This window comes from Raphanus sativus, unplaced genomic scaffold (genome assembly GCF_000801105.2).
Source record: "Raphanus sativus cultivar WK10039 unplaced genomic scaffold, ASM80110v3 Scaffold2408, whole genome shotgun sequence".
NCBI classification, from domain to species: domain Eukaryota; kingdom Viridiplantae; phylum Streptophyta; class Magnoliopsida; order Brassicales; family Brassicaceae; genus Raphanus; species Raphanus sativus.
The window spans coordinates 1-13,702 of NW_026617716.1; the positions used below are offsets into that span (position 1 = coordinate 1).

Below are 13,702 nucleotides of genomic sequence, written 5' to 3' on the forward strand. Positions count from 1 at the left end.
TCTTTTCTCAGAATCAAGTTCTATAGCCGTGATAGAATCAGGATTTGCAATGGAGATTTGCTCGAGATATGAAGGCAGACGCGAAATACCCTTCTTCTGCTGATCCTCTCACCAATTTCTGTGCATATAAACAGTGCTCTGTATGAAGTGGTGTAATCAAGCGTCATGCCAAACATGTTCTTCATTGCATCAGTGATATGCTGTGGAGTTATCCCATCAATGATCCCAACACGATCAATGAAAAGACTACCAACATACTTTGGAGTCAGTGTCTCCGCTGAGCGATTCGGTCTCCAATTGAGCATAAATGTTTTTCCCACATACTTGTTACCCAAAACGTGTTTGACCCATGTTTCACACTCGCTCTGATCTTCCATCCACAACACGCTAACCCCGACATATTGCCAAAGGAGAGTTTTGTTGATTTGTATATTCTGAAAGAAAACCTACCCCTCACTGCTGTCAACCGCAGCTCTGAAAGCAGTGCATCCTTGCTAACAAAACTCTGGTTGACATAGATGCTGGTACAATCCGATTTCCTCCTTCAATAGCATTTGTCTTAGCATATCTTTTCAATTTCTTCAAAACAAATATATCATCATTTTCTCGTCCTCATCTAGAACCTTTCCATAAAGACTGTAATCCCACCATTCTGATCCGTTTCAACCAACAATAGTGTTATCAGCATCCTCCTCCCCAATTTTCCTCCTCCCCCATTTTTCCTCCTCCCCATCTTGATTTTCATCTTCAAAACAGATCATTATCACCAACATCTTCAAAACATTCATCAGCTCATCATTATCACCAACATCTTCTTCCCATTCACCAGCTTCATCATTATCACCAACATCTTTATTCCATTCACCAGCTTCATCATTATCAACCAGCTCTTCTCTTTTCTCTGAAACCGTTTCCACCTTGCTGCGGCTTGATACACAAAGACATACTCTATGCGTTTTGAGTATCTCGAGCAAGTTTCGAACTTGTCTATCACTTGTAACATGAATGGGAGGACTGCTTGGAGTCATCATCATTTTGCTGGTAATGAGTAGCTAATCTCCACAGTCACTGATTCATGTCCAGGTTATAATCTTCTTGAGCCATTGCAACAAGTTCAGCATGTGTTGAATCTTCATTCAATAAAAACAATCTTGCTCCTTTGAGATCATCCAACCACAATCTCAACGGAAATCTCTCAACAACCATTCTCCATACACTGCATGTAACTTAAAAATCATCTGCAAATATTCAAAATAAAACACATTAGTAAACATAGAGAAAATGAAGAAGTTCACAAACATTATCGCAGACGACTTAGATTTAAGTCGTCCAGAAGACTTAAAGGTAAGTCGTCTAAAAGAGGTCACTTTTGCAATTGAAAATTAAAAGGGACGACTTAATTCTAAGTCGTCCGGATTTGTTTGTTAAAAAAAAAAATTTCAGACGACTTATATTATAAGTCGTCTACGAAAAACGGGCTAGTTTTGGCATTTGACCGAATCGTGTCAGATCTTTTGACTATTTTCTGGACGACTTATAAATCAGTCGTCTCTGGAAAGTAAAAATTTCAATATTTTATTCAAAACTAGACGACTTCACGTAAGTCGTCCCAGGTTAGTTTTGTAATTGAAAAATAAAACTTGAAATTTAACTTTCTCCAGACGACTTAACTAAAGTCGTCCAGCTAGACGACTTAATTTAAGGTCGTCCGGGATAAGCAAGGTTTGGACGACTTAATGGGAAAAATTCTGGACGACTTTGCTTTCCCCGGACGACTTTAAATTAAGTCTTCTGACGGGGACGACTTTTATATTATGTCGTCTGGTAAAATTAAAATTATGAAATTTTTATTTTTCAACTACAAAACTAACCTAAGACGACTTACACGTAAGTCGTCTAGTTTAATAAAATATTGAAATTTTAACTTTCCGAGAGACGACTGAATTATAAGTCGTCCAGAAATAGTCAAAGATCTGACACGATTCGGGTCAAATGCAAAACTAGCCTGTTTCTCGTAGACGACTTATATATATAAGTCTTCTGGACTGTTTTTTTCACCAAACAAAGCTGGACGACTTAGTTTAAGTCGTCCGTTTGACCAGAAGACTCATCAGTAAGTCTTCTACATACAGATGACTTACTTGTAAGTCTTTCTACGCGAACAGATTTTGAAAAAAATTCAAATTCGTACCTTCAACTAGGTGAGATGACTTTGTTTGCACACAGGGTCTTCTCCAACCACCCAGAACCTCAAACGAAAGCAACCGTAAGTCAAAACGAAAGAAATATGGCTCCAAACAATTTTGAATCAAAAGCTTCAGTTTTTTGGATGAATATGGAGAGAAAGTGAAAGAAATGTTGTTTTTAGTTCATAACAATTGAAACAGAGAGAGTGTAAAGAGATTTACGTGCATTAAAGGGCATTAAAAGCTCCAAACAGTTCGTACAAGGTTGTTCCCACTATTCATGGCAGTGGCAATATTGTAAATACTTGAAGAAAATGAGGTTGAGACAGTAAAGAAGCCATTTTCGAAAAAAAAAAAAAAAAGGGTTAATGGCATTTTCGTAGATAAAATGCAGATGTGGGGTTAAAAACTCAAAAAAAAAATGAGTCAAAAGAAAAGGTTAGTTTTCTGTTTGAATTCAAGTTTTGAGTCACTTTTGCAATAAGCCCATAAAAGAATGACCATTAAAGTCTACAGACTTTTGACTTGTATTATTATTTGCTTATGTTTTGCCAACTCCATATCTCTCTAATTAATTAGTGTGGAGAGAGTAACTACTCTCCAATCTCCACTTCGTCTGCTCCATTGATTCTACCAAAACCATATAAAGTACTATAAAAAGCCCCTAATCTTGTTACTTTCCTTCATCACCAAAGCATCAAACTGTCTACGGATTCTCCTCTTCAAAGCAAAACAAAACATTTGATTAGTCTTAAAAAAGATATGAAGAACGAATCCACCATCATTGATGTCCCTGCGGAATCCAGCTCAGCCATGAAAGGATCAGCTCCTTTAATTGGTATGGCTAAAGACCACACTACTAGTGACTCAGGTGGATACAAGAGAGGTCTCTCAATCTTCGACTTCTTCCTCCGTTTAGCTGCCATTATTGCATCATCAGTCGCTGCTGGAACGATGTTTACAAGCGACGAGACACTTCCCTTCTTTACACAGTTCTTACAGTTCCAAGCTGGTTACGACGATCTACCAACTTTCCAGTTACGTGTTTATTGAACTCATTAATTGTATTGTTTCCTTGTGCCGCAAGTCACCTAAAATGTCATATGTTGTTTTCAGGTTCTTTGTGATTGCCATGTCCATGATCTCAGGATATCTTGTCCTAACTCTTCCTTTCTCCGTCGTCACCATCGTTCGCCCTCTCGCTGTAGCCCCAAGACTCCTCTTGCTCGTTCTAGACACTGTACATACTCAACCCTAATAAATAACCAATAATTCTAAATTTCCAGTTACTTGCTAATAGTTAAAATTTATATATGATGAAATCAGGCGGCGATGGCGTTTAACATGGCGGCTGCATCATCGGCGGCTGCGATAGCGTATCTAGCACACAATGGAAACCAGAACACTAACTGGCTCCCCATTTGCCAACAATTTGAAAACTTCTGTCAGAAAACTAGCGGAGCTGTGGTCTCCTCTTTTGTCTCCGTTGTCTTCTTCATCATCCTTGTCGTCATCTCAGGTGTCGCTCTCAAAAGACACTAGTCAAAAACTCTTACAAACATGTGTTCATTATTGTAGAACAATTATTGTTCTGTTCTGATCTGCCTTGTGTATATGTTGTATTTATCTCTTTTGTAAAAGAAAAATGTAAGTGTGATTATAGCTCTGCTTTTGTGACAGGAAAAAACGAAATGATCTTCTCATATTTCCATATTTTTGTGAAATGAAAGTGTGATTGTAGCTCTGGTTTTGGGTATATATTATTATTTGTTTTCTTTTTGTTGCAACAAGGGATGATGTAATGCAATGCATTAAGGTCCACTTGGTCCAGCCATTTTCCAGTATAGCGCGGATAAAAATTTCAGGAATCCTAATGAATGATTTGGCATCAGTATTCTGATGCTTATTCCTGTAAGTCAACATAACCTTGCAGACAAGTTTATATTCACCTTGTCTGAGGTACTCCAAGCAACATCTTTAGTTAGTTTTTAAAACAAAACTGTGGAGCTAAACCTCTGCAGCGTTAACATTTCTCATTTACAGCTTCACATTTTAGTATGAGACTAATATAATGTGTACGCTATTCTGAACAGGTTACACGGGTTGGTCACGCAGCTATTCTGGCTGCAACTGAGAGATATATCTATTTTCATACAAATGTGAAAAAGACCTATATTTTGAAACAAACAAAATACTTTTTTTTTTGAAAAAAGGGCTAACAAACAAAATACTTCTGTAAGAATAATGGGTTTATCTTCACATATATATGGGCTTGAGAGATTGACATGATTCTCTAACCCAAATCAGCCAAAAAGATTCTCCTAAGTCGGTGACGTATTTGGTTTCTCATTATGAGAAAAGGAAATAATACATAAGAGCATGATTATTGCAAAAGTTATTAGCAAAAGTTCTTAATACACATATATGTATATATATGTATATGTATATATTATATATGTGTATGTAATTATTTGTTAAGGACTTTACGGAAATCGAAACCAAAAGTTTCTTAATCATGCTCTAAGACCGACAGAACTAGGAGTCTAAGAACTTCGTATATAAATAAGAAGACATCACCGTTTTGAAGGATCATCCGAGAAAACCCCTAAGGACAAGAGAAGCAAAGAGAGAGATCAAGAGTAGAAGAAACTAAGAGACATTGTTCGAGTCATGTCTTTAAGGGATAGAGTTTCTTTGATCTTTTTATTCTTTATTAGTGTCATGTTTATACGAGAAGAGCGCTTAGAGCGTTTGTGTAAACCCCTTTGATTGATAGTGGAAGTTGTGGGAGACGGTTCCCACCCCAGAGGTACCGCAAGGGAACTGGGTTAAAAATATTGTGTCGTTTAGTTAAGCAATCAAACGATCGATAATTCCTAACAACTTCTAAAACAACTTATATTATGAAGCAGAAACTCTTTTCATTTTGTTCGGTAATTCATTGACAATAGCTGCGCATAGAGAACCTCATTCCAGGTGTCAGGTACACCGGGTAAGCACCAGTGACTGCAATCTTGAGGAGCATTTTCAGGAACATCGGGACCACGATACCTTGAAGGATGACCATCTTTCCTGAACTCAGTCAGGTATGTAATGTTCATAAACTTAACCCTACTATGTTCATATCTCATTTCTTGTATTACTTTAGAGATATAAAAGTTGTGGACAGGGTCAGATTCCATCTTCTTCATATCAATCTCTGGCTCTGTCTCTGCATCACACAAACCACCCAAGTTCCATGTCCCATTCCTACAACACCCAATTTTTTTTTTTAATTAATAAAACCAGGTTTTAAAGTCTTGTCTGATTCACCCTCTTATATTGTTGTGAAACTGACCTATAATGCACAGGAGAAAGGCTTCTGAAGAAGATATAACTACTATTGGGATCTAGTTTCTGTACAACCCATGACTTCCATGTCTTTAAAGACTTCTCAAACCCCTCCATTACACTCATTGTCTTGTTTAACTTACCTCCCTCCTGAAAATAGACACCTCTACAACAACAACAACAACAAAGACGGTAAGAGTACTTATCGATCACCTTTGTCTTGATTTTGAGCTCACATGAAGATTCTTACGCGTTAAAGGTTTTGTCCTCGTTCCACCAGTGTCCTGTGTTGAACACCAGAACATCAGACCCGACCCATCTTTTTGACTGCCAGTTAAACTCATCGACTCTAACCGTCATTCTGACGTCTTCCGGTGAGTTCTCAGGTGGCCGACCAATCACAACAAGAAACGGAGTTCTATGATACTCAACGGTTAGGTTATGTTCAGGAAACCGCATCGAAAGGAAGCCCTTGTGCTTGGTTATAGGGTTCCCATTAACTTCATATATCTCAGATTCATTAGACACAGCTTGTGAAAGCATACACAAAAGAGACTCCCATTGGTTCCTTCCGATGGAATCTCCGACGAACACTATCCTCCTATTACGACTCCTCTCCAGAAAATCAATTGCGTTGAATCTATAATCGTTTCACACCAAAACAATGTCGTAACCCTAGATGTTTGTTTTAATCTAGACGACCAATGCCTTGAGACCCAAGCAACCAAAAGATACATAAAGAGTGTGACTACATACCGTGGAAGATTGCAGCCGTGTGGTTGCCATCGCCATTGTCGGAAGCCAGAATCTTTTCTTCCACTATTCAGACAACGAAAACCAGAATCCAGAAACCGACACTCTTCTCCGTAATAGGTTTCGTGCACGTCACGTTTTCGTCTACGAACCCATTTACCGTATGAATAGTCGCATACGTCGTTGTTTCTTGGTTTCTTAGTTAATGTTTTCGACAAGAATCCGATAGAGAGACGAGGCTTGAAGCCGACAAGATCAACGACGATGACGAAGAAGATAAGGAAAGTAATGAGAAGAGAGATTACGAATAATGTATGTTTCTTGATCTTGAAGGTTGAGAGGAAAGGAGATGAAGATAGAGAGAAGAGTTGCTTGAGAGAACTCGATTCTTGGTGATCATCCATGTCGGCATAAGCATAAGATTTGATCTCTCTTCTTTGACGTGAAAATTGTGAATATGCGATCTTCATTTACCAAAGTACTAATAAATATATATGTTTCGGTAACGCAATAAATACGTAATTGATAAATAATGTATCGACTATTAATTCATCCATGTGATAACACAGATATCAATGGATTCATACTACAAAATCAGTTAGCGTAGTAATAAACAAACGTTTCCTCACATGCCCGCTTCTACATGTGTTAGATCTAGCTGACTTTCAGTTTCCCAATATATTTTAACTATTTTTTTTTCATCTGAACGATATTAAAACTACTTATTATTTATATTCTTTGATGAGTTTTCTTACTGATATTCAAAGCGGGTTGCTTTACAGTTTCTGCCTTTATACAATACGAAAGCGTTGTTACCTAATGTTGAAGTATCCATACATACATGGCACATGATAGCGCATGCTGCTTTTTGCTTTAAATTCTAAAAAAAAAATTAAAAAAAATCAATAGCGAACCACTATTTTTAGAGTATTACTAGAAATAAAGAAACAATATGAGATTGAAGAATCAAACGATTTATTACCATACTAAAAAGAGAATCGTTCATACAAGGCAGTCTATGAAGACTTACCTTTATAACATGTGCAATGGATTTTAGCCTTGACTAATTAGTATGTTCCGGCGTGTAGAGATGTCTCTCTCGTTGGTACACATCTTATATAATAAAATTGATTTTTTTTTCCTTGGGGAACAATGCCATGTGACATTCTCCTTTTAATAATTAAAATCTTTTCTCAACTTTATTTAATGTGTTTTAGTGTTAATTGTTATTAGGTGTGAGTTTATTTTTGTTATTGACAATTTATTACAATGATGTTTTAATTTTGGATTAAAAGTTTAATTTATTATTAATTTTATGTCTTGATTTTCTTTAGATTTCACAACTCTTATGTTACATATTTTTTTAAATACTTTTAAACTATTTCTTAATATTTTGTATGTCAGATAAAAATACAAAAATAGAAATTAAAGTGAAGTATTTCAAAAAAAATTAAACATAAAATATATACATATCCAAACTATTACTTTATGTTTGAAAACATTTTAAATATTAACTTTAGTTTTTATATATTTATTTTCATAGCTAATATATTATCTTATAATAAAACTAATTCATTTACTAAACCGCAGTTCACCCACGGTTGATCCAGAGACCCGGTAAATCGTCCAGTTCAGTGTCCGGGTCGGGTGGATTTCTTTATATTTGATGTTGACGATGGAAAATGGAGCCTCTACGATTCTCTTTCTTTAAAGCAATCGACGTAACCGTCATATAATCAATCTAAAAATTCCACTCATCCCATTCTAATAATGTTTAGTAATTAATGGCGATTCAAGTCCAAAAGACTAACAATTGATCTATTGGTATTGGCACATAAACTCTATGGTATCTTCCTATGTTACACTATGCAAGGAAACCAATAACTTCCCTGATGCATGCTATCCGTATTTACATTTTAAAAACCGTGAACATGATTATTATACTCTTAAAACTTAACTAAACGAAAAAAAAAACATTACTTCCAATCTGAGAGAAATTTTTAAACGTTGCCTGGTTGCTAAAGTTATTTAAAATTGATGTAAACCACACACCACCCTCACCAATAATCCTTTGCACCACACTAACCATTTATTGTCAAAACCATTACTAAATGCAGCAAGTCAGCAAGCCCGAATATCACAGATAGTTAGAAATTGTATTTCTCATGATCGTTATAGATGCTAACATTTCATTTACTAATTAACAAATTGATTTTTTACTAGGAAGATTTGGTGAAATTGTTCCATTCCGGTTAAAATAGAAGTTGTCTATTAAATAGAGGAGTTTAGGAACCATTTATAGTTTTTAGCTAAAAACATATTTAGATTCATATTAAAATTTGTTGATATTTCTAAATAAGGGTGGACAAACAAGAATTTTGTTATGAACACACACAAAATCTTCCATTATAACAAAACTAATATAGAAAATAATTTTATGTTTCTTATTTTAAGATACATATTTTTGAGAGACCTTGAAACTAAAGTAACACATACAACTCGCACTCTATATTTTAAAAGTCAACATGGTAATTTAAAAAAAAATATATTAGATACTCACCAATTATTTTATCAAAAATTGACACTTCACCCTTATTTTTTTATAAAATTTATAAAATTTGAAACGTATTCCATCTTTCTATTATTTGAACTAAATATATTAGTAAAAGTTTTATAGTTCATATATAGTTATTTTAATAATTAATAATATAAGTATGTTCTCTATATAAAACATCAACTTTGTTTTATGTTTAAATTCCAACTAAATTAATTTTGTTATGACTATCGGCTTTTTATTCTATTTTATTAAATTGATTAGTAACAACCACTTATACTATTCCACTTTGAACTAAACAACTTCAAACAAGTAATGCACTACGGTCACTAACCACTATAAAAAAATTAGAAAATATCATTTTTAATATATTTGTATTTCATATTTAACATATTTATTTGTTAAAACCATATAATAATTTATAAATTTATGTAAAAGTATAACATACGAACCCGGCGCGTAGCGCCGGAATATCACTAGTACATAATAAAAAAGACTAGATTTTGATCCGCGCTTCGAAAGCACGGATATTTTTTTTTACTTTTATGAAAATATATTATTTGCTTGTAATTATTGAATATGTTTATCTTAGTAAAATTTTCTTTATAATAAATTCGAAACATTGAGTGTTTCTGGTAAACTATGTGTTTTTCTGGTTTTATTTTATTCTCTCTCCAATCAACATATTTATTTGGCTTGTTGTTAAAATAAATGATTTTAGAACGCAAATGGACAATACTTTTACATTGATATTTGTTTAAATAATGTGACATATTTCTATATTAGTTAAATATTTACATTGTAATTTAAATTCGTATACAAATCAACATATGTGTAGTTTATTGTTAAAAGAAATGATTTTGAATCCAAATATATACTACTTTTATATTGATTTCTTTTTCAGTTCATATAAATATTTTAAATATATTTATTTCAACTGAACTAACTAATATTTTGTTAAATTGGCCCCTGAAATATATATTTTATGCATCAATATTTATTTTTCATAATTAGTATTATATATTCTAGATGTATCATAATATAACTAACGATATTCAAAAGACCTGGACCGAATCAGGTTATATGGCTATTTTTGTTATGAATATCCGAACCCGTTTTAAATACATTGGTTATTTAGATATTTTTAGGTTCTTATACATCAGAATCGAATTCATCCAGATCCAGAATGACCAACTTCAAAATCCACATATAAGTTTATAATATTCAAGCGGGACTTGGTTTCAAAACAAAAGAAAATTGATATCCGAAAGAAACAACATGTACCTAAATGGAAAAATAATGTTCATGTCTAACTGATTTTATAAATTAATGAAAAAACTATTTCTATGTGTTTAGCTAAATTAAGTGAAATATAAATAATTTTTTTTATCAAGTAAAATGATTATATGGAGTGGAAAATTAAGTGGTAATAAATGAAAAACATTTTAATTATTTTGATTTAAGTTATTATTTTATTCACAAAAACATATCTTTGAACTATATTTTTGGGTACGTAATTTCCACCGATTGAAACTAAAATAAAAATATTTTATTAAAATAAACTAAACCAAACATTTAATCATATGTAAAACCCAATTTTTAACATTTTTGATTTTATATTGGCAGAAAGTTAATATTGGTTAACTAATAAATAAAAAATATGTTATTCATGTTTCTAAATAATTCACATTTATTATTAATTTATTGAAAATATAATGGCTAAATGTGTAAATAAAAGAAAGTACACATCTCTACTATCCATGTTTCCAAACATATCTAATTTATTCTACTATCTATGTTTCCAAACATATCTCTTTTATTCTACTATCCTTGTTTCCAAACAAATTACAAATGTACTTCAACTTTAATAATATAGATATGATATTATCAAGTAACTATACTATAATCTTTCAAATGCCCAAGACAATTACTAGTTAATTACTTAATTTCCCAAAACTTTAGTATTTGGATCCAGAGCGAAAACTCAAAAGGCTTTAAAGCCCAGCCCAGAGAAAGAAATTAAAACACACTTCTTTGTTATGGTGTGGATGAGAAGTTGAGATCAACTCTTGGAGAGCACTAAAGGAACCAAAGAGAGGAGACGAGAACATCTGAACTTTAAAAACGAACTAGAAATTACTCCTAGAATACCAAAGTCCTGATCGTTTCGTTTGCGTTCACATTTGCAATTTAAAATGGCAAACGTAAAGGCAAAGAAACAATTGGACCGTCTCGTTTTGTCAGAATATCTTGTAGAAGGGATTCAGATATTCCTTTCGCACTTTCTCTGCAATTCAAAAGAAAAAAAACAATAGAGAATCAAAAGTAGAGTAATATAGAATAAAATGGTCTTTAGGTTTTGCTTTGGACCAGATAGAAAAGGCGTTGTAAGTTGTAACACAACATACATTTTTACACACATGCTATACCCGTTCTTTAATCATTTGTTAGGGCCACACCTTTTTCTTCTTGTAATCTCATCACATGAATCATAACAATTCCCAAATCATCTTTCATCATCATTGATTCGCTATACATGCACATATACATGATACAAGCTCTCAAATGACTTTTGCAAGCTTCATTGAATTTATCTCTGATTCTCAGGCATCAAATAATACACATTTTTAGTTAACTCTCTGACTCAAATGTTGGAAAAATAATTATACTCTTTTTTATTTTGTTTTCAAATTGGTTAAATAGCAAATAACTAAATACACAATAATGAAGTTATACTGATATTAATTTTCCTCCTTTTTGGTGTTTTCTCTGTGACAATTGAGCCAAGTATGGACTGATAATCTAAAGTCAAAGTCTAAAAGATTATCGCTTCTTTTCAAATATCATCAGCCTCGTCCATCTCCTACCTGTTCCATTGCTTCCCCAGCAAATGATACATTCTATTTCACAAAACCAACACGCAACTATTGTTAATTTGTTATTATTTATCACTTAATCTTCTTCATTAAAATCATGCTAGGCTACAGAAAAAGAAGAAAACAGATTATGTTAGGCTATCAATTTATCATCAACAAATTGGCCATGTGCGTTTACATTCAAGTGCAGTATTAGTCTTCCTGATTCCTTCTTTATTATATTAGTTATTAAACAAAAGCTCTTTCAGATCTATTTTTAAAAACTACTAATCTCGTATGTCTCATCTCGAGAAACAGCCACGACATCTGTTTTATAACTACTTAATTATTGGCATAGTAGCATAAACATACTTGACGTAAGCAAATTGAATATGACAGAATAAATAAAAAGTTACCATGGGATGAGGAGTTGAGTAATAGTAAAACTGTTGGCCACTGTAGCCGTCGGGGCACGGTGGTGGCTCGGCAACGTCACCGTGACATTCGAGGTTAACTCCAAATAGCCTCACCGTCCTCGAGCTCCCTGCAACTACCGTCGGTGTCTCAGCGACGGCGCCTACAATTTTCCACCGTCACGACACGTGCGCATCTTTTAGTTACATACTTAGTTTTTAATTAATTAAAGGAAGAAATAACGAACACGTTAGTCTAAGTTGATTGGACGGTTCTCCTTAAGTTTACACAACTTGGCGAAGATAATTGAAATTGCGGGGGTTTTATTTTCTTGTCCAGAATCAAAATGACATGTGAAAAAAGAGAGATATCTATTACAAAATGTTATCTCAGGTTGTTATTTTACATAGATACACACGCAACTAAAGTAGTTGTCACAATTTTTTTTGGTAAATTTAATTGTCACATATTTTAGGATAAAATAAATAACTAGTGGGTGTTTTTAATTCCGACAATTTTTATAAGAAGAAACATCCACCAGCTAAAATGGTCAAAGCTCAGTCTAAAAAATGTTTAAGGTAATCTAAAACAACAAGCATAAAAGAATAACCTATGTTATAACATGTACGAACGTATATATTTTGGTGAAAAGAAAAGACATTATCTATGACATATATCTATAAAAACAGAAAGTGTATATATATCTGACAGATAGATAAGAGAAAAATAACAAAATAAATTGAGATGAGAGATAAAGAGTTTTACCATAGTGTGAATACTCTTGGTGAATGTTAGGGTAAGAGCTCGTTGACGCGTGTACTTGACGGTAAGGTGTAGTCAAGCCGTTGCTCCAGTATGTCGTCGTGTTAACTCGAGCATCTTGAGACACGACGGAGACGGTGGAAGGGGACGAAACCTCGCCGCGTTTTCGCCAACCAATGAAGACTCTATGTAGATCAAAACGGTGCCGCTGAAAGAAAACAACGTCCCCTGCGTGGAGGTGCTTGTCTTTGACGTACCTGCTCCATCCTTTGGTCAACACGTAGCTTTGGCTACTGTTCCAATACGAGTATCTGAATTTCCAACACTTTCCCGACTCGTCCTCGAAGCTAAGAAGCATCCCTTTCTCCGTCGTCTCTGCCGCCGCCACGTCATCGCTGGCATTATTTAGAGGGAAGTGTTTCTCAGCGTGTTGCTTCGGTATGACTAAACGGTTTAGCTTCCAACATCGCTTGGTGTTAGTGATTTCTCGAACAAATACTCTCTATCAACGACGGCGTCGTTTTGGCGATGGTGCAACGAGGGAGTGGTGTGGTGGATTTCTCTTGGGTAACAGTTGCCTGACATCTTTTTGCTAGAGGGTGAGAGAGAGTAGAGAGGATGTGCAGAGGTTTGGTGGTGAAAGAAAGATGGGTAATGGTACTAATATAGTATTTTTTTAACAGCAGTACTAATATAGTATTATACGAAGGAGAGAGGAAAAGAGAGTGTGTAAAAAAAATTTGTGAAAATGTTTAAATATTGATGCGAAAACTGTGGGAACTATTTGTTGTAGATGAAGAGGAGGAGGACACGACATCGATAGTACTTTTAAGGTTTTGCGTGATGAT

The 13,702-nt window shown here is 34.1% G+C and overlaps 2 protein-coding genes and 1 pseudogene across 2 annotated transcripts; 1 reads left to right on the forward strand and 2 right to left on the reverse strand.

Annotated features, from left to right (window-relative positions):
* Positions 1-2,888: 2,888 nt before the first annotated feature.
* LOC108837665 (casparian strip membrane protein 2-like) lies at positions 2,889-3,932 on the forward strand. The gene is made up of 3 exons (XM_018610695.2): positions 2,889-3,223; positions 3,303-3,426; positions 3,513-3,932. The coding sequence occupies exons 1-3, from the start codon at positions 2,949-2,951 to the stop codon at positions 3,726-3,728; spliced, it is 615 nt and encodes a 204-aa protein (XP_018466197.1). The 5' UTR covers positions 2,889-2,948; the 3' UTR covers positions 3,729-3,932.
* Positions 3,933-5,107: 1,175 nt separating this feature from the next.
* Positions 5,108-7,083, reverse strand: LOC108837664 (protein trichome birefringence-like 8). The gene is made up of 4 exons (XM_057000194.1): positions 6,273-7,083; positions 5,767-6,156; positions 5,524-5,682; positions 5,108-5,435 (listed from the first exon to the last, which is right to left on the reverse strand). Exons 1-4 carry the CDS (start codon positions 6,737-6,739, stop codon positions 5,108-5,110), a joined length of 1,344 nt encoding a protein of 447 aa, XP_056856174.1. The 5' UTR covers positions 6,740-7,083.
* A 4,391-nt stretch (positions 7,084-11,474) lies between these two features.
* On the reverse strand, positions 11,475-13,439 carry LOC130505596 (B3 domain-containing protein At3g11580-like; annotated as a pseudogene).
* Positions 13,440-13,702: the final 263 nt, after the last annotated feature.